We start from the raw sequence: 25,734 nt of genomic DNA, 5'->3' as shown, positions 1-25,734 counted from the left end.
AAGCCTCCCTCTGAACCCTGTGCCCCCGACTGTCCCCAGGTGTTTGAGTTTGGCCACACGAACCGCACCACCGAGTTCACCAACCTGAACGAACACAGCTCGCGCTCGCACGCCCTGCTCATCGTCACGGTGCGCGGTGTGGACTGCAGCACCGGCCTACGCACCACGGGTGAGGCGGGCAGCGGGCGGCCTGGCTGAGGATTGCCAGGGTCCCCATCGTGGGCAGCCTTGACCTGCCTGCCATCCTCCCCGCAGGGAAGCTGAACCTGGTGGACTTGGCTGGCTCGGAGCGCGTGGGCAAGTCGGGGGCCGAGGGCAGCCGCCTGCGGGAGGCCCAGCACATCAACAAGTCGCTGTCAGCCCTGGGGGACGTGATTGCTGCCCTCCGCTCCCGCCAGGGCCACGTGCCCTTCCGCAACTCCAAACTCACCTACCTGCTGCAGGACTCACTTAGTGGTGACAGCAAGACGCTCATGGTGGTGCAGGTGAGGGCCTGGGGGCAGGGTGGCACAGGATGGCACAGGTACGCAGGATCCCAGGCTGCAGAGAGGGACCCTGGTCTTTGGTAGCTGTGGTCTGCACCCTCCTCTCAGCCAGGCCAGGCTGTCTCCAGGAAGCCTTCTGGAGTCCCCTGGCTGGGAGCAGCCAGCTGGCCTGGGTGGGGTGCGAGCCGTCATGTCTCCTAGGTGTCCCCCGTGGAGAAGAACACCAGTGAGACGCTCTACTCCCTCAAGTTTGCTGAGAGGGTCCGCTCTGTGGAGCTGGGCCCTGGATCCCGCCGCACAGAGCTTGGGTCCTGGTCTAGCCAGGAGCATCTGGAGGTACTCCAGGCCTGGGTCACACTTAAAGGTCACAGGCAGGGGGAGGTGGGGCACTCCTTGAGTGGGAGGGAAAGAAGCTGCCTGGTGGGTGGGGTTAGAACTTGAACCCAAACCCAGTAGCCCTTTAATCCAAGTCTTCTTGGCTTGAGAGGTACTGAGGAGTGCATCCGTTGTCAGGGAGCTGCTGTGCGGGTCTGACACATGGGGGGTTGCCCTAGGAACTAGTTGACTCCTGTTCATGTATTATCTCACTTGATTCTTGCAGGCAGGAGTATCATGAGGCCCGTTTTGCAGATGAGGAAACAGAGTTTTAGGAATGGGGGTGGGGAAGCATGGGGGAGGGGAGGAGCCAGGGCAGCCACGCCCACCCCCCTTCCTCTTCACAGTGGGAGTCGGCTTGCCAGACACCACAGCCTGCAGCACGAGCCCACTCGGCCCCCAGCTCTGGGACCTCGAGCCGCCCAGGCTCCATCCGGAGGAAGCTGCAGCCCTCTGGTGAGATCCCCACACAAGGGACAGTCGCAGCCACCAGGCTGCCTTACCTGGATGGGCTTTTCGTTTCCTTGTTAAAGCTTGTAACTTTAGCATGAGTCTCACATCCTCCCCGCCCCAGAAGTAGTCAGGGCAGGCAGGACTGTGTCCATTCGACAGATGGTAAATCCAAGGCCCCCAGAGAAGGGTGACATCAGGAGGAGCCCACCTTGTACCCCCTCGCTAGGGCTCTGGCTGTAGTAACACCCTCCCAAACGGCCTGCGTCTCCTGCCCTGGGCCCTGGCTCCCCGAGGGTGGAAACTCAGGGCTCACCCGTGTCCCAGACGAGGGGGCCCCATCCCCAACTACAATCCAGGGCTCCAGCCTCTGCTGGGCCCTCATGGGAAGGCCTGGCCTGTTCCCAGTCCAGAGGGACAGGGCAGCATGTCCTGGTCAGGGGCAAGCCCACAGTGAGACGCCTGTTGCTTTGATTTCAGCCTGACGGCTGGGGCTGCAGTGTCCAGGTGAGTTGGGGCCAGCGGCCCAGGCTGCTTGCCTGCCACCCACCTGTTGCCAGCTTTGGGTGACAGGGCTGTGCCGGTGTTCAGCTGCTTGGGGCTGGGCCTGTCCTGCTGCCGCTGCTGTCCTTGTGCCCTCCCAGGCCCCTTCCCGCACTGGCATCTGCCCCTGCTGTGGGCACAGCTGCAGTGCGGAGCACAGGCTGACGATCCCTGGCCCTCCCACAGGGAAGTCCAGGCTGGTGCCTGTGTGAGGACATCCATCCTGCTGGCCTGGAGCTGGACCCTAAGGCCTTGCTGGCCTGCTCCTGCTACAGCACCACAGGAGGAGGAAGGTCCTCTGCCCTGCTCTCTTCAGAGATAAGAAACATGTCCAGAAGGAAGCAGTGTCTCTCGGCTGTGGCTCTGGGCACAATGTCATGGGCTTAAAGGGCAGGCAGGGATGGCCCGCCCTGCCTGGCAGGCCTGAGCCATCCATCGGAGCTGGGCCCTCACAGGGAGGGCAGGAGCGTGTGGGAGGGTGGGCCTCTGGCCCGGGCTGGCCCATCTCCTCCCCAGGCTGTGGGCCTGGCAGCCTGCTCCGAGCGGGTAGGCTGAGGCCTCACGACGGCACAGGAACCCTGGGAACAGAGCTGAGCTGGTGGGCACCAGGGGCAGCCTGTCCCTGCTCTCCTCCAAGGAGAGGGGGGTCCCCTGCCGGGCGTGTACATAGTGTGCCTAGGTGTACATAGGCGCCTGGTCCTCCCTGCCACGGGGCCAGGCTGTATTTATGGCTGGCAGAGGTGGCCAGTGGGTGGGCCTATGTCCCCCGCATCTGCCTGGCACCAGGCGCTGTCCTTGCCCACTGGCTTCTTGACATTTTCCTTCCTCCGAAATCCTATTTAAAAACTTTTGGAAGCTTAGCCATTTTTACTTATTATTAAAATAAAAGCCTTTTTACACAAGTGTAGTCTGAGTTGGTCTTGGGAGTCCCCGCTGGCTGGACTGCAGGGAGCTGGGGCATGGGCATGACCAGCTGCCTCCCACTGCTGGCCAGTCACCAGCCCTCCAGGACCCAGCTCTCCCAGGACCACACATCTGAACAACTGGGGGAGGCGGGGGTCATCGCTGCCCCCCACCCTGCAAAAGTGCCTGTTTCTGTTGTTCACGGTCACAGTTACCCTTCTGAGCCCAGCCTGTGCCTGCTGACTGCCCCACCTGACAGGCTTTACCTGTGTTCAGGCAGGACACTAAGGCCTGGGGAGCTGAGACTTGTCAAAGGTTTGCCCAAACCAACCCACCCACCACTGACCCTCTGCCCTGGCATTCCTGTCCTAGGTGAACGGGCCAGGGGAGGCCACCACCCTCCCCTTGGTGCCTCTGGTACCCTGATCATCAGTGCAGCTCCCACCCCACAGGGGGCTTGTGCTGCCCGTACTTGGTCCCAGCCCCCAGGGGACCCTGTGCAGGAGCTCAGAGGGCCTCTCCTTTTCTTGCCTGGGCTGCAGTGCAGCAGGGTAGGGGCGCTGCCCTTTAGGGATGACCACAGGAGTGGGTCTGGCTGGCCAGCCAGCCCAGGGGGCTCCTGGAGGACACGAAAGCTGTCAGAGTGAGTCCTCAGAGGACTACAGCTGCCCTTCCAGGCCTGTCCTAGAGGCATCCTGGGGGCCAGCCGGTGGCAGATCCTGGCACCCTGCAGTGCATAGCTGCCGGGGCTGGGCCTCCAGGGCCCTGAAGGGGCTCAAAGGACAGCTGGGAGTGTGGCCGAGCCCAAGCCCCAGCCCCACCTGTTCCCCTAGCCGCGGGAGGGGCTACCCTCTTCTCCAGTCTGAACTGACCTTTTCTGTTACCCTGCTGCCCCCTGCTGGCTTAGAGAGGACAGCACAGGCAATCGTGGGCCTGGGGAGCCCACGAGGCCAGAGGATGCCTCTCACAAGGAAACCAGGGAATAGTTACAAATTTAATAAAATTTGCCTTATAAATTACAGCAGCAGCCCCAGGGCTCAGTTTGCTGCCCCAAGAAGCAATAGTTGGGCAAAGGTGGGCAGCTGGAGAGGAAGTTGTCTCAGAATCCGGGCTGTGGAGGTGGCCGGTGGGCCAGCCCATCTCCAGGATAGCTGCAGCGGCAGGGGCCGGGCAGAGCTCGTGGCCAGAGGGCACACAGAACAGAAGGGGGTGCCAAGGACAAGCCCAAGGGCTGCCTGGTGCCCCACCCACTGGCTCTTCAGTCCAGACTGGCCATGAGCAGGTGCAGTTCGCGGAAGGCACTGCCGTGGCGGCCGCTCAGGCCCGACTTGCTCTTGACGAGGCCACTGATGCTCTTGAGCTGCTTGTAGCAGAGCCGGCACTTGTGTAGTCTGGGGGCAGAGGGTTGGCACCTGAGGCAGCGGCAGCCAGCCGGCCACCATGGCCCCGCCTAGCATCGGGACCCAGCTGTCCTAACAGCCCTCCTCCCAAGGGAAGGCTGTGGCCCTGAGCACAGGACCCTAGGCCATGCCAGGGCTCAGGGCGTAGCCAGCACGGGGAAGAACCCAGGCTCTGGCCAGGCCCTGTGCCACCACCCCCAACCCTGTGTGCTTCCCCATGAGCTGCTGTATCAGGGCCATTAACATATGGGCCCTGTGTCCCTTAGCCTGCTGGGGCACCCCTGCCAGGCACACACTGGCCCTCACCTCTCCTCACGACTGATGTCCACACCCACGGAGGGCGGAGCTGCCAGGATGTCAGTGATCAGCGGCAGAAACCTCTGCAGGATGAGCTTCAGGGAGGTACAGCCTGTCTGGACGTAGCTTTAGGGACAGACAGGTGGAGTCAAGGCAGACACCAGAGCAACCAGAAAGGTAGTGAGGTACAGCAGGACAGTGTGGGGTGGGGCGTGGGGGGGCAGACACAAGGCCACTTGCTCTGGCCACTGCTGCGGAGGGGCAGGGTCCCTGGAGGAGCCCCGCCACTCCCCATGCAGGCCCAACTCCCTACCTCTCGTACTTGCTCTGCAGAAGCTTCTCGATTTGCGGCAGCACCGTGGTACACAGGTCCAGCTTCCAGAGGGAGCTGGGGAAAGGCCAGGCGGGCACCGTCAGGCCGGCCCTGCCCACCCCTCCCTTCCCCTCCCGGCCACTTACGCTTTCTGGTTGAGGATGTTCAGGAGGTCCACCACTACCGACAGGTCACTGATGGCCACCGCAGAGTCTACTGACGTCTGTGCAAACAGAGCTCCATGAGCGGGTGGGACATGTGGGGAGGTGTGAAGATGGGGCTGGGGTTTTACCAAGAACACGCGCCTAGAAGGAGGAGGGCAAGGCCCAGCAGAAATGGATGCTCCAGGAATGGCAGCGGGCGTCACACGGGAGGAGCGGGTCGGGTGAGACAGGGCTGCCCGCCCCAGCCCCTGCCTGGCCCTCGGGTGTAGCGTCGGCCAGGCAGCAGTGGGGCACAACAGCCCCGGGCAGAGGAGGGCACCTGCCTTGACATCGCCCGTGGTCCACACGGCCCGCACGGTATCCAGGTTCTTGTGGCGGCTGGTGAGCACCACACACATGGTGTCGTGGCCTTTTCGGATCTGGGACATGGCATCCTCGTCCACCAGCTCCGCCTGCTGGGGGACCTTCACGGCCTATGTGGGACAGGCACCCAGACGCTGACACGGGAACAGGTGGCAGGGCTCTGCCCTGGCCCATGGGCCTCCACCCACCCCACGGCTGGACCCCACTCACAGGCAGGAAGTCAGAGGCCTTCAGCCCAATGGGCTCATTCCGGGTGGCAGGGATGATGGCGGGATCACCCTTGGGTGCAGGCGTGGAAGTGGTGACCAGGGGTTGGGGAAGGGCTTCAGGCTAAAGGGAACAAAGGATCAGCAGGTGGCCACACCAGGCCTCCCCTCTCTGCCTCCTAACATGGGCGACCCCGACCCTGGCTCAGGACTCCAGCCCTCCCAGCCCTGGCCACAGCCCTTCAGCTGGGACGTACATTTGGTGCTGGGAACTGCACGTCCATGGCTGCGCTGGGCTTCGCTGCCTCCTTGGCCGTGATCGTGTCTGGGGCAAGAGGAAGACACACTGGATCAGACCAGGAGAGACTGGGGGAGAGGCAGGCCCGGGTGGGACTCTAGGTGGCTCTGTGCCCAGGGGGTGGCACAGGGAGACCCTCGACTGTGTCCGGGGGCTGGGCCCATCTCCTCCTGTCCTCCAGTCTCTTTGTGGATGGGACCCAGGAGATTCACAGCCCTTTCTTCACCAGGAATGCAGCGAGTGCGGGTAGGGAGGGGACCTTGGCTGTGAACAGGAAGTGGAGGGGGAGAGGGCCACCCCTGCCCCTTTCCATCTTCATCTTAACTCCCAGCAGGGCCTGGCTTCCTGCTGGGCTGGCTGCTCAGCTCCAGGCCCCCAGGCCTCCTCTCAGTGCCTTCCCCAGGCTTCTCCCTCCTCTCACCATCCTCAGACCTCCTCAGAGCCGTCCCCTCAGCCCATCTCCAGTGGCCCTGGTGACCCCACTTCCTTCACAGCACGTGTCCCCAGGCAGGCCCCCTGCAGCTGTCTGTCCACTGTTTCTCTCTCCACCGTTAGGCACAGGCCTCAAGGGAGCACCTGCCTGCCTCACCCACACTGTCACCAGGGCCGTGCCCTTGCAAACAGCAGGCACTGTTGAGGAGGGAAGGACAGGAGCCCGTGGGGGGAGGCTGGAGGTCATGCCATGGAGGGGAGGCCTGGGAGAGCCAGGCCCCTAGAGGCCAGCTCTGCCCCAACTCACCATCCTCTGGGGGTGCTGGGAAGGGCTCACTTCTCCGGGGTGGTGTCCGGCCTGCCGAAGCAAAGTGGGCTGACTGAGGACACCAGGGACACCAGGTCCTGTCTGTGAGCCCTCTTGGCCATGCCAGCCTAGGGCCCAGGGCCTAGTCAGAATGCTGAGATTTAAGCTGTCCCCAGGCAAAGATGACACTGCTCCTGACCCCAGGAGCCCCAGTCCACTTGCTCCTGTGGGCCCTCCCTCTGCCCAGGGCAGGACTGGGGCACTGAGTGGCTGCTGGGCCTCTGTTGGGGAGTGTCCAGGCTCCTGCCCTCAGTCCCATGGAAGCCTAGCCCACAGGGCCTGGAGGACAAGGCAGAGAGGCTGGGTGCAGGAGGGGGCCAGGGACAAAAACAAAGGGCTCAAGCCAGCCAGGATGTCCCTGGGAAGGACCAGGGCCTCCCCTCAGCAGGACAGGGGCCTCACTGATGCTGTTCTTGGGCTGGAAGATCTCGGTGTATTCCTCAGCGTTCTGGATCTCCGCCCGGGACTCCCGCTCGTCCCGGTCGTCCTCACTGCTGGGGCTGCGACGCTCACTCTCGGAGTTGCGTTTCACCCTGGGGTGCAGGGCAGAGCCCAAGGGCACCAGGCCCAGGTGAGTCCAGGCTGCCCCCACCAGCCCCCAGGAAGACCCGAGCCCACACCCCCAGGCGCCCACCTCTGAGGTTTGCTGCAGGTCGTGCTGGGCCGTTCATAGATGCGCCGGAGAGGGACACTGGGGTTGGGCGACTGCTGCGCCAGGGGCTGGCTGTCCTGCACGGGGTCCTGGGCCACAGTGCCTGTCCTGGTAACTCGTGTGAGGTCCACCACATAGGAGGAGACGTTGCTCTGAGAGAAGGCCACGCCTATCTGCGGAAGCGGGGAAGGAGTGAGGGGGCCAGGGTTGAGGGGGCAGTGGCTTAGTAGAAGGGTGGACATGGGTGCCTCGGCTCTCTTACCAGCTGGTCATTGCAGATGGCCAGGTCGGCTACCTTGCCCCAGTTCACCAGAACCACGTCAAAGCAGCGCTCGGGCTCCCAGCCGTAGACACGCAGCGAGTCCTGACAGCCACTGTACAGGCAGCAGCCATCGGGGTTGAAGAGGACACTCCTGGGCCAGGCAAGAGGTGGCCGTGGGTCCCAGGGCACTCCCTGTCCCCCACCCTGAGACACCAGGAGAGCCCAGGGAAGAGGCCAAGTGGAGACAGGGCACTGGGCCCACCGCATCCCCTGGCCAGGGCCTGGGCCCAGCGCTCTGCCCCTGCATACCTGACGGGGCCAGGCTCCCCTTCGATACAGCTCACCACCTGGAACTTCTCCAGATCCCAAAAACGGATCGTCCTGCAAAGGCAGCCGCTCTGTCAGAAGCCAGTTCCCCCACCCGACCGCCTACCCGCCACACGCCTTGGGCCTGCCCAGTGGCTTTCTCTAGAGACCTCTGTCCCCAGGGCCACAGGAAGCCCTGTCTTGGGCAGGGGCTGGCCCTGAATGGCAGCAGGAGGGTAAGCACGACCCAGCTGGGCTGTGTGGCCCTGCCTGCTGGGCTGGCCCCCAGTCACAGGCCTCCCTGACCTGAGGGAGCCCAGGACACCGGGGCCCAGGAACCAAGGCTGAGGGAGACAAGGGGCCTGGCTCAGACGAAGCCCACTCTTCTACACAGTCACCAGAACATGACACCCAGGACAGAGGGGGAGGGATGGCGGCCAGCTGGCCCCTGCTCACCTGTCAGAGCTGCCAGAGGCCAGGAGGTACTCATTGGGGTGAAACTCTACCACGTTGACAGGCCCCGTGTGACCAGGGAATTCAGACATCATCTTGCCGGCAGTCAGATCCCAGAGCTGGGGACAGGGAGGGTGGGGGTCAGGGGCAGGACGGACACCTGGCTGCCTGCTCTCCCTCTAATTCAGCCACTGCTGACTCTGCCCAGGCTCAGGGCATGGGACACTACCGGGAGGGTGGCGGGGTCAGCCTGAGTATGACCAGCAGACCCAGGCTCCCGCCCCTGGGCCCAGACTGGGAGCTACCTTCACTGTGTGGTCGTCCGCGGCCGATGCCAACCACTTGCCATCAGGGCTGAACCGCAGACAGCGCACGGCCTGGCTGTGCCCCTGCAGAGACAGCACGAGGCTCGCGGGAAGGCCTGGCCCCGCAGGCCCCTCGCCCACCCCTCCAGCCCTGCCCCCACAGGGCCTTCCCAGGGAACAGGCACAGAGGGACAGCAAGCCACAGTCAGATGTCTCCACATGTCACATGGACTCACAGCCAGCAAGACGCCAGGAAGTCAAGATCGTGGACTCTTTCAGAGATTAAATGCCTTAAAGGCTCTGAAAACCCCCCAAAATAACTGCTGGTTGAATACAGGGCTGCCGGGCTCATATGGCCAGGAGCCCCTTCAGCTAATGCCATGCCACTTGCCTGCGGTGGCACAGCACAGAGCAGCCTGGCACTGTGACTCCGCTCACATCAGGGTAGAGCCACCCGTGGCTCACCTGCACCTGAGACCCACACTCCACGTTCCCACCCACAGCTGGCAGTTCCCCAGACCCCCAGGATCTGGGGCCACACCACACTCCCCACACCATGGTACCAGAGGACACCGGCCTTACCCTGTACCGGAAGACACAGCCTTTCCTCCTGATGTCCCAGAGCTGTGGGGGAGAAGGGCAGAGGGGCAGTGTCAGGAGAGGTCAGGACTGGTCCCAGAGCCTGAGCCAGAGGACAGCATACAGCCCTGAGCAAAGGGGACTCTGCACCTCCAGGTTGTGACAGCCACTAACGCAGACAGAAGCTCACTCAGGCTGGGCGCTCTGAGCCCACGAGTCTGGAAAGCACCGCCCGTCCCCTTCCCAGGAGGTGTGGGTGCTGCTCAGGAGGGAGGACATCCCCAGAACAAGGTGGAAGCCCACCCTCAGGCAGCTCAGCCATAGCCAGCCAGCGTGGGACTCGGCGGAGCAGCGTCTCACCTTGATATTCGTGTCTTGGGAACCCGAGGCGACGAACTCGCCATAAGGGTGGAAATCCAGGCTGCAGATGTTGGCTTTGTGTCCCATAAGTGTGCGCAGAACTAACACCAAGAGAGAGCAGAGGCCAGGCGCAAGGCCGAGTCAGCAGCACACTTCTCAGAACCAACCACAGAAAGCCACAGCCCCGCCACCCTGACCACTAATTCCCTCCTGTCTCAAGAGATGGCAGCCACCTCTGTCACTGCTTAACTCCCCAGCAAACCTGCCACAGTGCTCAGCGCCCAGCTTGTGCCAGCATGCCCACGAGAGAATCTCCAGGCAGCAGAGCCAGACCTGCGCTCAGCCCAGGCTCCTGGCTGTGAAGCCCACTGGGCAAGTGACCTGCCCATGGCAGTGCCAAGGGGACACTAGCTGGCGGTGCAGCTGCGGGGAAGTGGCTTAAAGATAGAAACCCAGGAAGGCTTCTTGGGGGTGGTATCTGAAGAGGTGTCAGTGCGTGGAGGAGGGGCTCTGGTAGGTGGAGGGGGAGGGCTCATCTCGGGCTATCAATGGCCCTCCAGGGTAATGCTTATCCACGGGAATTTTTTTTTTTTGGCAGAGGGTACTGGGGATTGAACCCGGCACTCAGCCACTGAGCCACATCCCAGCCCTATTTTGTATTTTGAGACAGGGTCTCACTGAGTGGCTTAGTGTGTTGCCACTCCTGAGGCTGGCTTTGAACTCACGATCCTCCTGCCTCAGCCTCCGGAGCTTTTGGGATTACAGGCGGGCGCCACCACACCCAGCAATCCATGGGATCTTGAGAGTAGCCATGAGGTCAAATGAAGGGGCTGAGAGAACAAAGAGCGGCCACAGCTAAGGACAGCACTGAGCACCTCTGCTGCCCAGGAGCCACGCCCCCATCCTTTAAGGTTTGGCAGGCAGTTCCACGGCCCGGCCAGGGCCTACTGGCATCTAAGCACGTTACTGTCTCGGGGTTTTCTCTGGTACCACGCAAAGCTGTCATGTCTTGCTTTTTGAGACTTATACTTCCACTGTCTAGAGAAAACTGATCAGCCCAAGAGGACTGGGGCCGTGGGGTATGGGAGTCCAGCCATCTGAGGCTTGGGCCAGAGTCAAACTGGGTGCCTAGTGAAGTAGCGAGTCCTCTGTTGTGGGAAGTGTTCAGGACTTCAGATAGAATACTTTAGGGACAGAAGCAATGAGACCCAAGTGCTGGGAGAACTGAACGAACTGTTGATCTTCTTCGTCATTTACGTCCGGCTGTGAGCAGGGGAATCAGACCAAACAGATTCTTCCTGGCGTGGCTCGTCTGCCCTGTGACCTGGACACACACTCACCCCCGGAGCCTTGCACTGAGTTGTCAGAACTGAGTAAGAAAATCATTGCAAATGCTCAGCATGGACCTGACTCGTGCCAAGAGCTCAGTAAGTGCCAGTTGTAATTATTCCTCCTCTGTCTCTTCCTTGCCTTCATCCCCTTCTGTCTGTCCCCCCAGCTAGCGGTGAAGCCCACTGGGCAAGCAACCTGCCCGAGACGGTGCCGAGGAGACACTAGCTGACGGTACAGCTGCAGGGAAGTGACAGAGACCTCTCCTCCTGAGGTCCTGGAGCATGTGTCCTGCTCCTCTCCTCTGGCATAGTGACAAGGCACTACCCAGGGCTGTCACTGTCATCTGGGAGCCTCCCCTGTTCATCTACTGAGCTCTTTGGTGCTCAGCAGGCGGACGTGGCCCTGTCCAGGCACTGGGTCTTTGTGGCCAAGCCAGGAGGCGTGAGGGTGCAGTGGCCCGCCTGAGGCAGGCATCTCTTGAGCAGCGACCTTCACTGTGAACTTCGCCACAGCTGCCAGCAGAGGGCAGGCACGGCTGAGAGCAGGATGAGAGGGAGCTGCTGTCCTCACCACCTTGGGCACACAGTCCACTGCTCCACCTGGCCTAAGTGTCCTCTGTAGCAGGCCATGACAGGCACAGGATCTGGGACTACGCTTCCTTCCCACCTGGGGAGTGTGACAGGCAGCTGGCAGGTCTCCAGGGAGACACCCGCCGCGCTGTGCCCTGAGCTGTGCCCCTCCTGGCTCTCCGCGTCTTGTGCTGCGTGGGCTCCCATTGCCTTGCAGGCTAACGAGGCCTCGGCCTGCCAGTCTCCAGCCCACCAGCGACTCACTTCACCTCCCACAGCAAAGACCCCGAGGTCCTGTCCCGCCCTGCGTGGGCCAGCTTCATGAGGTACACACAGCCTCCTGGAGGACCCGCGCTGACCCGCCCGTGCCCTTGGCTGCCAGTGGAAGGCTGGCAGGACCACATTCTTCTGGCATGACTTCTGCCCTTGCTCGTCTATCCTGGGAGATGCCCAGCTTCGGCCGCAGGATCCGGGAACTCTAGAGTCTGGGGCAAGCTTCTGAGAATTCCCAACTCGAGGCAGCCGCTGGCAGAGCAGGGAGCACTGGGCCAGGAGTCCTGCCACCAGGGTTCAAGTCCCAGGTCCTGCCACCTGTAGCCACGGGGATTTTACCAAGCTCAGTCCCCTCCCTGAACCCCAGTTTGCCTATCTGTAAAGTCAGGGGACCCTGTCAACATGGCTCTGCATCAGAATCACCTGGAAGCTCAATACAGCCAGACTTGGGGTCCACCCCACTACCAAATCAGAACCTGGGGTGGGGGACAGCCATGTGCCCATGGCTCCTCATGCAGCAGGAACCCAGCGCCCTGGAATCCAGAGGCCTTCAGCTTCCAGTCCTTGGTCACTTCGTGGAATTGCTCACATTTCTCTGATGAGAGGAAGAGCAGAGCCGAGGAAGTCTGGCCCCTGCTCTTCAGTGGCCTGTGTACGGCTGGTGGCGTCCTCTGGGATTCGGGTCTTTGCAGAGGCTGCCCGGGATGCCGGCTTCTGACCCAGCCGGCTGCCTTCTCAGGTAGAGCCCAGGGTCCTAGATGAGCTCTCTCAGACTGCTCAAGTCCAGCAAGGCCCACATACCATATGGTGTGGCCAGGAGGGGACCCTACGCTGAGACACACAGTGGGCAGCCATCTAGCATCAGAGGGTTCTTAGGACCATGTTGCTCTTCAATAGACCATCACTGTGGAGGCCCAGGGCGCCATCTTTCCCGAGGACTACTGACACAAAGAGAGCACTGTTCTCAAGCACAGGGGACCTCGCTGCTGGGCACATGTGGCCAATGGCTGCTGTCCTGCAGATGCAGAGCATGTGTAAAAGAAGGCTCAGAAGAAGCCCCCAAGGCTCATCAGCCAGGCATGAGGGCCTCTCTGGAAAAGGCAGCCTTGGCACAGTCCCCACCCTCCTGAGCTGCAATGGTGGCCTCCTGCCCAGCACGCCCAAAGGTCCCAGCCAGAGCGGCCGAGCAGAGGTAGCAAATGGGCTCTATTGGTCTCACGGTGCTGGCCGCACGGCGTGCCACACAATAGGGTGACTTAGCTGTCAACGGTGAAGAGCGCATGGGCTCTATACGGATTCCCAGACCCTCCTGACTCGTCCGTGGGGCTGGCAGCTGCGTCACTTTGCTGCACCCCAGCAGCTGCAGGCCTGGGACAGCCCTGCTGAGGACAGGCGAGACTCCTGGAGGCCACGACCCAGGGCGTGCACCTCCAGACAGAAAGGACCAGGGGACCCTCAGGGATGAAAACCAACCCATATCTGTGTTCCTTACTGCGAAACCTCACAAAGCTGGGGCACAGATCCTATAAGCTCAGGGCAGGGGACAGTGGGAGGGGAAAGGTCCCACATGAAGGATCCTGCGGAGGGACAGCACTGGAACCCCAGAGCCAGGGGAGCTGGACCCTCACCATCCTGAGGGCAAATATGTCTTGGGACCCAGGGTAGCAGACAAAGACAAGGAAGCCCAGGTGACAGAAGGGCTGCAGGTCCAGTGTTCCCGTGTCACTAGGACCTGGGAACAGAACTCTGAGAAGGGACAGCTGGATTATGGGATGCGCATGAGGCAAACAGGAGGAGCTTTACTTTACTGGGACAGAATTTGAAATGAAGAAAACATACAGATGAAAAAAGAACAATGCTCAATTCCAAGGGAATAAATTGGTTGTGAGTACCATTTCCCAGGCCCTTGCAACATGGCCCTGTTTAAACAGTGACACTGTGGGTGGGTGGGGAATGTGAGAGGGTCAGGGGTCACTGTGAGAGGCATCTTCACCTTCCACAGTAGGAGGATAATATTTTATGTGTATTTTCTTTTTCTCTGTGGTACTGGGGAGCAAACCCAGGGGTGCTCTATCACTGAACCATATCCTCCTTTTTTAAAATTTTAAGTCAGGGTCTTGCTAAGTTGCTGAGGCTGGCCTCAAACTTGCAATCCTCCTGACTCGGCCTCTAGAGTCACAAGGAGTGTAGGCATGTGCCACCATGCCCAGCTTATGGACATATTTGTTTTGGCTTTTTAAACTACATATTACTTTTATCCAGATGAAAAATAAACTCAAAAAACACAAGCAAGCAGACCTGGCTGCTCCAGGCCCACGTCCCCATGGGAACCGTGAGCTGGGGCTAAGTGGGGGCTGCCCCACGGAGATGTGCGCCGCACAGCCTCCCACCACCCAGGAGTCCTGTGCGGGCCCCTGGGGACACTGATCACTCCAGGTTCTGAGTCCACCCCAATGCGCACCTGCCTATCCACACAGCTACCCATCCAGACAGTCCATGGGCACCTCCCGTGCCAAGTGCTCAGGGGGCAGCAGCGCACGTTGCTCCAGGCTAAGGGGGCTGGGTGGGCACCACGCCATCTGGTCAGTGCCCCAGGAGGGAAGCGTGCACCTGCCTCTGAGCCGGAAGCTGAGCGCAAACCTGTGCACAGGGAAGTTAAGTCTGAGGCCTACTTTTGGCAGCTTCCAGGTCCCACACACGAATGGAGCCCGACTGGGAGCCAGCCACGATGAGCTCCTCGGGGGTGTTGAGGCGGACACTCTCCACTGGGGACGTGTGGCCTGTCAGGCTCTGTGGGGAGAGAGTGGCAACTTCAATGCGTTGTGGGGACACCCCCAGATTTTGCCCCAAACTCAGGGTCCCTGGGAAAGGCTTTGGCAAGAGGTGGCTGGTGTAGGGAGGCTGCCGGGACCACACCCAAGCCCTCCTGCAGACCCCCTCCGTATGGCCACTTGCCCCCACACAAACCCCAGTCACCCTCCAGCCCCTTCCCAGGCATGGGTGTCCTCAGTAGAAATAGCCCCGAGACCCTCGCAGGGTAGCAGGTGACATGATAAGGAGATGCCTGCCTTTAGTGGTGAGTCCACTGCTCTCATCTCCCCCTCCCAGGCACAGGTCCCTGTGGGTACCAGACTCCCAAGGGCTGCCTGCCCCAGTGGGAGACCCCACCATGGAACCCAGGGGGCTGGGTGACTCTGTAGGGGGACAAGCAGGTTCTCCCCTACTCAAACCATCAGAGGGGGGCAGGGCCAGGCTGGACACTCAGTAGGAGGTGCCGGCATGTCCAGCTTTCTGGACAGAAGACTGGAACCTCAGTCCATGTGTCTGTCCTTCCTCACCTGCTGGTCCCCACACAGCACAGTGGCAACTCTGTCAGTGTTTGCTAGGACAACAGCCCTGCTGAGGCGGGGGTGGGGGGGACTGCTCCTCAGCATAACTACCCAGAGGCCCAGCGGTTACGAGCAGCTTGTGGACTCAACCAGTCCAGCCCGAGTCTGGGGCACAAACGGGCAAAACCCACCCATATTAGAAATGCACGGTCCCCTCCAACCAGCAACTGCACCTCGGGAAAGTACTCACCCTCTCCTTGCCCAAGCCCATACAAAACAATGCCAACCCAGGGTACTCAGTGCTGTGGACTGAACACAGGACCTTGCACAGGCCAGGCAAGGGCTCTGCCACCCGCACCACACCCCAGCCCAGCAGTGGATCTCTCTAACGAGACTGGAGACAACACAAATGCCCATCCTAGGAAAGTGGTTAGCTAACTGTGGTCTCCATGATCACCTGCGCAATGAAAAACTAGTCAGTCATGGAAATGAGTAAGGCAGCCGTTCAAACACGACAGACTAATCGCCATGACCCCTTCAGGTGAAAAACATGGACGAGGGTGTTCACAGTATGATATCATTTGTGTAAAAAAGCAGGAGCGGGGAACAGATATACATATTTGCTCACTGATGCACAGAATAATTCTAGAAGGCCACAGAAGGTATTTGGAGCCAGGGTTGCCTCCAGGGAAGGGGACGAGGGAGGACGGAAGGAAGACTTCACTATTCACACTCCATCTTTTGGATGTTGGGCCATATGAGCACATCACATGCTCAAACCTAAACCAAAGTTCACAACAGTGGACCTTCTGCAGAGGGAGCACATGTGTCCATGTCACCAGGACACTGAGAATGCAGCAGGTTGGGACACTGAAAGATCTAGGAGCCTGGTCGAGGATGAGTGACAAAACAGTGACCCAGATGAGGCCAGCTGGAAACCTGAAGGCTGCCCTGGTGCCCAAAAGGTGCCCAGGTGGCTCCCCTATTCTTGAAGGCTGGCTACTGTCCCAACCAGCCTAGGTTGCCCTGGGCCTCACTGATTTAACCACCCTGCTCTGGGGGACAAGTGCATGGGTCACTTCCTGTCCCATTTTGATTATTTCCAACTCATGTATATTACTTTGGCAATTCAGGGGAAAAGAAAACCCCAAAATTTCGATTCCATTCTTATTGAACCCCAGTGCACTGGTTGTAGTTCAAGTACATCATAGTTCTTCCCCTAGATGTCACAAACATGCCTAAATAATTAAGTTTCTACAAATAAATATCAATTCCCTCCATTTTATCTTTATGTTTATTTGGGTAAGAGTCATAAGAATGGTAATTCCCTGTGTTGCCAAGGACGTGGGGGGAAAGTGCAGATTTGTATGCTACCGGTGAGGATGTAAATTGATTTCTGGAGGGCAATTTGGAAACATGTTTTGAAAGCTTTTTAAAAAGTGCACACCCTCAGATTAAATGCAATGATCACAGATGTGCTCAAAGGTTTGGGTAGAAGAGGATGTTCACCACAGTGTGGTTTAGCAGAGCCAAAAATTGGCAACAGCCTCATGATGATAACAGGGTGTGGCTAAGCTAATTACAGCTCATCCCTATAATGGAATACCAGGAAGCCATTAAAAATCATGTTGTAAAAGAATATTTGTTGACATAGGAAAATCCTTATAACATTGTTATTCTTAAAAACCAGGTTATGCAAGAGTAAATAAGATGGTATTCTGGAGACAGAGTTTTATACATTTACATGTATATACATGTATTTGCACGTATGCACACACATGCATGCCCATGTATGTGCATCTCTGAATCTAGAAAGGCACAGACCAAAATATCAACCATGGTGGTCTTGGAAAATGGAATTGTCTGTAATTAATTTTTGTTTTTCCCTCCTGTATGCTTTCCTGCACTGAATATGGTTGAGTAACTAGGAAAACTGCTATTAAAGAACTAGCTCCCTAAGCAGCTTCAACTGGGTTCCTGCGAATCCTTTTTGAGGACTGAGGCTGGGAATCCATCATTGACGGGTGAGCAGGCTGGCTGGGCTGGTGTACCATGAGCATTTTGGCTCAACCACAGGCCCAGGGCTTATTTAGACTTTGAACACTCTGGAATTCTGCCCCACAGCCAGGTGGCTCCCCTACTCTTGAGGGCTGCCAGCCTAGGTTGCCCTGGGCCTCACTGAGCAGACAGTGGGGGGGCAGCACTGCTGGCCCCACCTGGTCTAGGTTGGGCCCCCAGAAGACAGGCATGCCTTGGGCTTAACAGTGCCTGGAGAGCCACCTGCTGCCCAGCCCCCAACCTTGCCCTTCACAAGTCCCCTCCAGGTGCACGCCCCGACCCACCGAGCCTCACCATGATGCAGTTGGGCTTGTTGATGGACCACAGGTTGACGCGGCAGTCATCCCCGCCTGTGGCCAGCAGCCTCCCGGAGGCTTTGCCCAGCACCAGCGAGGACACATTGCTGGCGTGGGCGACAATCTCCTCTACACAGGAAAGAAAAGGGAGAAGGCAGTCAGGGTCCTAGATGGGGCCATGTGGTGGGGGCCTGCTTGGCCACCAGCTCGGGACCGGAAACCTAGACAACTCCCATGAGTTGTAGGGCCAGCGACAGGGCCGGGTATGGCCTGGGACTGAAAGGATTCTCAATGCCAGTTATTCCTGTCCTATGCATGATTTGTTCTTTTTCTTTTTTTTTTTTTTCTTTTTTGCACATCAACTGATAATACAGCTAACTACACAATCAGACCTCATTTTTTAAAATATTAGCAAATGAATGTGTGCACTGGACACAGACACTCTTTTCTTGTCACTATGCCCTAAACAATAGAGTATAACAACCACTGACACAGCACTTACCTATCAGGCATTATAAATAATTGAGAGATGATTTAAAGCAAATGGGAGGAAGATCATGGGCTCTATGCAAATAACATGCCATCTTATACAAGGGACTTCAGCATCATTCAGATTTTGGTATTTGCACATAGAGGACCTGGAACCAAGCCTACATGGATACCAAGGGACAAATAAACTCAATTTTTAAGATTAACTTGCTATTTTCAGTTAACTTTGTCTTAAGCAATATGCTCATGATACTTTTTTCATAACAGGAAAAGAACAAAAAAAAATCACCGTTGAAATAAAAAAATATATATAGGCACTAGGTGCCACTCACACGCAGACCCACCCCAGGACACACTCTCAAAACAATGCAAGTCCACTCTAGGCGGGCTGTCCCCAGGTGAGCCCACACAGGGCTGCGCTCAGATTCCATCCTCAGGTGCTGGCTGAGTTCTGCTGGTTGCTACTGTGTGGCTTTAGACAAGTCACTTGTCCTCTGAGGGCTGATCCTTGTCTAATAAACAGGATGACCATAGTACCTGCCCCAGGGGTTGCTGCGGGTTTTCGGGAACGTGTCCCTGAGCTGCTGAGGAGGGAGCTGCTGCACGGTGGTGGGGGGGGTGGGGGGGGGCTAAGGGCCAGCTGCCCCGGGAGCGGCTACTGGGGCCAGGCAGGCTGGCGAGGGCTCTGTGGGGAGGGCGCAAGAGGCACCAGAGTGGGCTGGGCGGGGTGAGGCTGACCAGACACAGTAGGAGATAAGGCCTGTGGGCAGCCAGCAGGGCCCCTGGCCTGGGTTGTGGGGCCCCAGACCTAATCCTCAGGGGCGGGGGGCGGGGCGCTCATCGGTGCTCTGAAGGGAGCCATGTGGCCGCCTAGGCCTCTGAGCCAGTCCCTCCTGGGAACAAGGAGGAGCAAAGGCAGGCCTCCCCACACAGGCGAGGGAAATCTCCAACATGCCAAGGCCCTGAGGGTTGGTTTGGGTGACAGGAGGAAAAGGTCTGTCGTAGCTGGTCTGCAGAGGGCCCTTCCTCTGCCCCAGCTCCGACTCCAGCCTGGCTGGGTGGCTCTGGTGTAGGCGGCTGCAGAGCACAAGCAGGCTGAGAAAGTGGGCCTGGGAAAGCCAGGCAGCCTGACTCAGAAGGGCTGTCCAAGATGCCAGGGGCCCAGGCCACAGGCTTGACCTCACAGATGACACCTCCCCAGGGCCGGAGGTCCCTGCAGGCCCAGACATCAGCTGGGGTACTGGAAACCCACCATGAGGATTTCAGAGAGTTGGCCCTACTTAGCCCTCACACCAACCACAGAGCCTCCTGTTCTGAGTACCAGGGACAGAGATGTCTGGGATCGCTGGCCAAGGCACTTATCTATTCCAAAGCTTCTGCCCAGCCCAGCAATAAGGGAACCCATCTTTTCCCTGAGCACTTTGCCCACAAACTTTGAGCCCTGTCCCCTCCTCTGAAGCGATTCCCTATCTACTTTGCCCTCTCCCTGGACCAACTTGAGGCCTCCCTTGGTGTGCCCTGACTCTGATCCTTACCACTGAAACTTCTTGCTGGATCTCAGGAATGCGGTCCCTGGAGATGGCCATTAGTTCATAAACAGAAGCATTTCTGGTCAGCCCTCACCCAGCCCAGTCCATTCTAGGCCTCACACGGGGAGACTGTGGGGAGTAGGAGCCAGGGTTCCTGCCTCAATGCTCCAGTGCAGTCCCAGTCCCAGCATAGGGCACAGGGATGGAAGAGCTGCAGACTCTGGGTAAGAAACGCCTCTTCTCTAGCAGTGTGACCAGGCACTGAGCGCAGCCTAGGGGGATGGCAGGAGGCATGCCCCAGGAACGAGCAGGGGGCACAGGATATGGGCTGAGACTTCCCCTTTGTCTTGGCTTGAAGGCCATCAACCAGCCACAGCCCACACCTGAGTGCCCAATTTTAATGCAGACACATCGCAGTCCTCAGTGTCTAACAGCAGACGGGGTGACAACTGCTCTGCCCTGCAGCACAATCCCACATCACTTTTTCTGAGTGCCACATCCCAGCCCAACAGAACACTTTGTTTTCTGGCCAGATATGCCAAGCACCTGCATCCTAGGTAGACGATGCAAAACTGGACTTCAACAGGTCCATCTGGCCAAGCACCTCCTGACCCTAGAGTCACACGATCCTGAGTTTTTCAGACAATTTATACCATGGAAAGCACTGTGCACATGAAATTGTCTGCAGATGCCCAACATGCCTGGGCACACTGCCTCCTGCTCCAATACTCTAATGGCTTGACCTTGCCATTCAGAGAAAGCTGTGTCAAAGGGCTGAGGTCCTATGGACACAGGCCTCTGCAGGACTCAATGGCTTCCTCTGGCACCATGTTCTCCCTACTGCTGAGCCACAGCCCATAGTGTCCTTTAGGTCCTTTTAATACACCAACCTTCCTGCTTCGGGGTCTTTGCGTTTGCGGCTCAAGCAGCCTACAGCACCCCCTGCCCCAGTGCCCTTGTCACTCAGGTGACTCAATGCACATGTACTATCTTGGATTTAGATAAGGTCGGAAATGGATGGATGTGGTTATCCAACTCCTGCCTATTGCTCTCCCGAGGCTGAGCTCCAATTTTACAGTAACCTGTCCATTCTGTCCCCCAACTGGGTCCCCACTGCCTGGCTCTATGCTCAGCAGAGAATAGCTGTTGAAGGGATAGATACACAATCCCAATAAATATGAAATGGCTCTGTCCAAAGTATCCCCATGCTTTGGGGAACCATAAAAGGGTTCTCCCAGAACCATAAAAGTTCTCCACAGAGCTTTGGAGAACATTTAGCACATGCCCAGAGTGTCTCATTTTATAAGTGAGGAGAGTGGGGTCCAGCAAACAGCTTTGCCCAGCACCTTGTGGCTAAAAAGTGGTTTAGCCTTACCCCAGCTCCTGAGAGCAGCCAGGGACAGTGTGCAGCAGAAGATGAGCAGGTGGAACACATCAAATCTATGCCAACAAGTTACAGCTGAGGTAGGACCCATAGAAGAGCCAAGGTGTACAGCAGTTCTCCAGATGTGCTCTAGGGATCTTTGGGATCCTCAAAATCCTTCTAGAGGGTACAAAAGGACAAAACTATCTTCCTAGCTACACTAAGATGGTATTTGTGTTTTGTACTTTCGTTTCCTCACAAGCATGCAGTGGAGTTTTCCAGGAGACAGATGACATGATGACATCATCACACTCTGTCCATGTCTGATTATACACTCTTGCATTTCAAACTGTCTCTATTAACTTCTAACATGGTGACTATTGACAAGAAAAGCACTTTGGGGTCCTCAATAATTTTTAAAAGTATAAAGCGGTCTTAGATCAAAGAGTTTAGAGCTACTCGTGTAAAGTAATGGTGGGGGTGGGGATGCTCATGTTCGGTTACATTCCAGAGCCCTGTCAGCATCCCTGTGCTCACTCTTAATCCCACCACCCTCCCCCACCCATATCCTAGGATGCTTTCATTAGACCAAGGAAGTTTGACTTGGGAGACATATTCTCATCCCATTCTGCCTGTTGGCCTAGCTGGCAATCCTATGTTCGAAATCTCACTTCAAGCTCACAGCAACTATCGAATGTGGTGTGATCATCGTACAGACAAGAAAAGTAAGCCTTACGTTAAGTCACCTGTACATTGTCACCACTCAGCAAAGGAGTACCACAGCCACGATTTACATCTTTGTCTACCTTACAAGACCTGGGAGTCTCTGCCTGTTCCAAGAAAAGACACAGCCACAGGTTCAGGCTGCCCAGCAAAGAGCAGCTAACAGAATAAACAAAATGATACAGAAAAATGAAAACTACTCACGCAACTTCCAGGCTGTCTTCGTGACCACAGGGGTGGCCATCCTTCAGGGCTGGCACTTAAAGCCCCACCCACAAAATGGATTGTGCCTTCTTCTGGGGTGGGGGTGGATCCCCCCCAGATCCGCCAATCAAGGTGGCAGAGAGTTGACACACATCCAGGTAGAGGGAATGTCTCCTCTCCTGGCCCTGGACGACCTGGTGTCTTTAACTCATCCACAGCAGCAACAGCAGCAGCTTCTGCACATCTATCAGGATCCCAGATCATGGAATATCAGGCATGGGCCATCTCAGCTCAACACTGGGCTGGAATACAAACCGAAGTAAGGGTGTGATAGGAAACATTTGGGAAGAGCTGCAGCCCCCTGGATCACCAAGGCCACTTGATAAAAACTGACCCGCACCAAAGCAAACCAGAATCAGGAGCTGCACTGCAAATTGTTGTTGAGGATTTGTAAAAGGGGCACCTCAGGCAAGGCCACTTAGAGCACAGGGAGAAAGGCCCTCCCAGAAGCTGTGATAATGGGCAGCAGCTCTGCTACAGGACTGCTGGCTGCCTGAAGTGCAGCAGCTGCAGTGGGGCGGGAGAAGACCACGTGTCTAAATTTCTGGGAATCACTGTTTTCACCTGACATATAGGATGGAGGGTGGAGTCAGAGGCTAAGCTTAGGGGCCCAGGAGAGGCACCCCAGAGGCTGCCATTGACAAGGTCCTCTCTAGGAATAATACCAAAAAGGAGATTGAGGGTCCAATCCCCCAGCTCCTGGTAAGGGAACCTCTCCTGACCACTGAAATCCCCAAGGGCAGAGCTGGAAAGTAGGCCTCCATCTGAGCGTCAGAGGAATGACTCCTCAACTCTAAAAAGCCACCTCACGGAGCCTCCCACCCGCCTCCCACAGCGGCTTCGCCTCTTTCCCATGAACCCTCTCCCTTGTGTTCCCTTTCTCCTGCCTCCTGAGTCTCCCATTCGAGCACATCTTACCTCCTGAACTCCCTAATTTGGTCCCCACCTCACCAGATCCACTTTACTTCCCTTGCTCCGCTGCCACCAGCGCCGCCCATTCATTCGCTCTTAGGCTTCATGTGCCCCTACTCATTACCCATCCTCCTTCAGACCCCCAACTCTGCTTCCGGCCTCCCTAGCTTTCTCCCTCCGGCCTCCCAGCTGGTCCCGTTCGTCCCAAGGTTGGGGCTGGTCCATCGGGTTCGCCTGATCTTCCCATCCCTCTCGGCTTGCGGGGCACCGGCTGTAGGATCCCCCGCCCTGAGCCCTCTGCCAGCAGTTCGACCGGCCCTGCCGGGCTCGGCCCTGCCTAGGGCCCATCTTGCCCTCGCCTCCGCGCTCCCTTGCCCACTTTACCTGCAGCAGCGGCTCCCGAGGCCGAGGCTCTGCTCCAGGCGCGACCCCCACTTGCCTCCATCCCCTAGCCTGATTGGCCGCTGCTTGACAACCGACCCTCACAACAAAACCTCCGGCCCAGAGCCCCGCCCACCCCGCCTCCCACACCAATCATCCGCCGCGGACGCTCCGCCTTCTACCAAGTTTGCCCAATGGAAGCAGGCGCTTCTGCCGCTTTTCTTAGGTACCCGCCCCCTTTTCCTGAATCGGACTAATCACGAGGAGGGAGGGTTCAAGAGACGCCTTTGGTCTCTACTATACCAACGCGGGCTGCCATTTTCTTTGACCCGCCTTCGCTTCACGTTTTCCCTTTCCTCTTCTTCCTCCAACCTAGGTTGCGTTTGAAGACTTTGCGAGTCGCCCCCAATGGCGGTCGCTCCAATCCCTTTAGCAACCGTCCTGGATAAACCAATCAGCATCCACATTATTGGGAAAAAAACCAATCCCGAGGTAGCCAATGGGAAGGGAACTTGGAGAGTAGCCTGAAGCCGCGGACCCTTCCATCTTGGAACCGGGCGAAGCCTGCGGAGGACTTAGTCAGCACTTTGCCAGTTGTTCTCCACCATGCATTTCCCTGCGGGCAGTGCCGCAGTGATCTGAGGACTTTGCGTCTTTGATCCAAACGGCGCCCTGAGTTCCCCGGGAGAAACTTGGAGCGAAACAGAGCTAGATTCCCGGTCCGAGTCAGGCGCGGAGCCCGGGAGTGCGGGCCCCTCAGCCTGAGCCCCGGGCCGGTGGATGAGTGGGCAACAGCAGCAGCAGCAGCCTTTTGTCCTTGCGGGACATCGAGCGGGATGCCCTCAGGGAAAGGCCTTAACTACCGAGTGCCTGAAGACCCTAGAACCGCCCCGTTATCCTCCACGCAGCACCTACGGTCGGGACAGCTTGGCCACAACCCCAAGGGGTAGGAATTACCCGTTTACAGAAGCGGAAACTGAGGCCCAGGTTAAGGTGCTTATAAGAGACCACGCAGCCGAAAAGAATGGCCCCAGGACGCGGATCCTTGTTGTTAAAGTCAAAGCCTGGGAGATCCCCCTGTACAGGACCCCCTCTGCCAGCGCAGGAAGCTGAGTCCACCCGCCATCACGTGGTACTTTTGGGAAGCTGATCCGGAGGGGAGTTTGGGGATTTTTAAGAGAGGGCTGGATTAGGAGAATAACAGCGAATGAAAGTGTACCGCCTGCACTCCCCTGCTTTACTTTGTACCGGACATTGCACCCAGCCCCTTTTATTTTCTGAGACAGGGTTTCGCTAAGTTGCTGAGGGTCTATGTAAATTGCTGAGGCTGACCTAGAAATTACGATCCTCCTGCTTCAAGCCTCTGGGGTCGCTGGGATTGCAGGTGTGCACCAGCACCACTTCCCGCTTTTTAATACCAAAAAAAAATAATAATAATAATAACTTTTTTTTTGGTACCGGGGATTAAACCCAGGGTAACCACGGAACCACATCCCAGCCCTTTTTTAATATTTTATTTAGAGATGGGGTCTCCCTGAGTTGCTTAGAGCCTCCCTAAGTTGCTGAGGCAGACTTTGAACTCAGGATCCTCCTGCCTCGGCGTCCCCAGCCGCTGGGATTACCGGCATGTGCCACTGTGCCCGGCAAACTTAATAGTAACTTTGAAAAATCATTTTTCATAGAGAAAACTTGAAAATATAGCACATGATACTCACCATGTACATTGCGACACTTGTTAACATCTTGCCATATTTGCTTTGTGTATTTTTTCCTGGACCCGTTGGAAATTGTAAATATTGTGACATTTCAATCCTGACACTTAGAATACTGAGCCACCATGTGGGTCTTTAAAATCGGGCTGTTATTTTAACCTAACCATTGTTATCACCACCCCTAAGAAAATTAATTCTCTGACAGCCAGTCCATACTTGATGCCCTCAGTTATCCCTCAAATATATTTAAAACCTTTTTTCTTTTCTGTCGGAACCAGGCTGGGTGTGTAGCTCTTTCCTAGAGCCCCCATCTAGCAGAACTGTCTACAGCACTGAAAAAAAAAAAATCTTAACCAGGAACCAATCAAGATTCATTACACTTGGCTCTTTTTAAATTCATCCTGTTTCCATCCCCCAATCTTTAATTTGTTTTAATGACATTAATCTCTTGAAATTAAGCCCTTTCCTGATATGTGACCCCATGTATTGGATTTGTTGTCTGTTTCCTTCAACTGCCACTTACATTGTCCCTCCTCCCCAAATTTCTTGTGAACTGGAAGTTAGTTCTAAACTAACAGATTCATGCCAAGCATTTAAAGACATTTTTTTTTTACAGTACACATACCCCAAAGCACGTGTCATAAGGTCAGTGAGGTTTTGCAGACTGAGAATCCCCTGGTGGAGAGCCCACCTCCCACTAGGCCCCGCCCCTTAAGGCTTCCATCACCTCCCAAGAGCGCCACCCTGCGGACCAAGGCGTAACGCATGGCCTTTAGGTCCTATCAAGATCCAAGATACCGCAGCCCCGTTGAGTGGATGCTACCGGAGGGATTGTTGCACCATGGTTTAGCTTTAGTAGGTAATGCCAAATGGTTTTCCAAAAGTGGTCGGACTGATTGACACTTCACTAGGAAAGGTGTTTATATGAGAGTCCGTCCAGTGCTTCTCATGCCACCAACACTCAGCCCATGCTGGTGGGTGTGTAGTGGCG

At 57.3% G+C, this 25,734-nt stretch overlaps 2 protein-coding genes across 10 annotated transcripts in view; one reads left to right on the top strand and one right to left on the bottom strand.

Annotated features, from left to right (window-relative positions):
* Kifc3 (kinesin family member C3) overlaps window positions 1–2,755 on the top strand; it is a 74,512-nt gene extending 71,757 nt beyond the window's left edge. For all 9 annotated transcript variants that reach the window (XM_046435199.2, XM_046435200.2, XM_058575941.1 and 6 more), the window contains 6 exons: window positions 40–169; window positions 256–485; window positions 687–821; window positions 1,208–1,316; window positions 1,791–1,817; window positions 2,040–2,755. In XM_046435199.2, coding sequence (XP_046291155.1) covers window positions 40–169; window positions 256–485; window positions 687–821; window positions 1,208–1,316; window positions 1,791–1,795 — 609 coding nt within the window. In that variant the 3' untranslated portion in view covers window positions 1,796–1,817; window positions 2,040–2,755. The remainder of the gene's footprint in view (window positions 1–39; window positions 170–255; window positions 486–686; window positions 822–1,207; window positions 1,317–1,790; window positions 1,818–2,039) is intronic.
* A 982-nt stretch (window positions 2,756–3,737) lies between these two features.
* Window positions 3,738–23,167, bottom strand: Katnb1 (katanin regulatory subunit B1). The gene is made up of 20 exons (XM_046435011.1): window positions 23,035–23,167; window positions 21,679–21,980; window positions 17,369–17,499; window positions 14,360–14,477; window positions 9,514–9,614; window positions 9,157–9,198; window positions 8,575–8,658; window positions 8,273–8,388; window positions 7,820–7,891; window positions 7,511–7,661; window positions 7,231–7,421; window positions 6,999–7,129; window positions 6,537–6,587; window positions 5,757–5,824; window positions 5,504–5,623; window positions 5,254–5,403; window positions 4,913–4,989; window positions 4,767–4,841; window positions 4,463–4,579; window positions 3,738–4,147 (listed from the first exon to the last, which is right to left on the bottom strand). Exons 2-20 carry the CDS (start codon window positions 21,716–21,718, stop codon window positions 4,015–4,017), a joined length of 1,968 nt encoding a protein of 655 aa, XP_046290967.1. The 5' UTR covers window positions 21,719–21,980; window positions 23,035–23,167; the 3' UTR covers window positions 3,738–4,014.
* Between the last annotated feature and the right edge of the window lie 2,567 nt (window positions 23,168–25,734).

This window comes from Marmota monax, unplaced genomic scaffold (genome assembly GCF_021218885.2).
Source record: "Marmota monax isolate L192 unplaced genomic scaffold, Marmota_monax_Labrador192_F-V1.1 WCK01_AAM20220418_F8-fsc00024, whole genome shotgun sequence".
Classification (NCBI taxonomy): domain Eukaryota; kingdom Metazoa; phylum Chordata; class Mammalia; order Rodentia; family Sciuridae; genus Marmota; species Marmota monax.
Note: the sequence above shows the minus strand (reverse complement) of the source record. Positions and strands in the feature narration are given on the sequence as shown.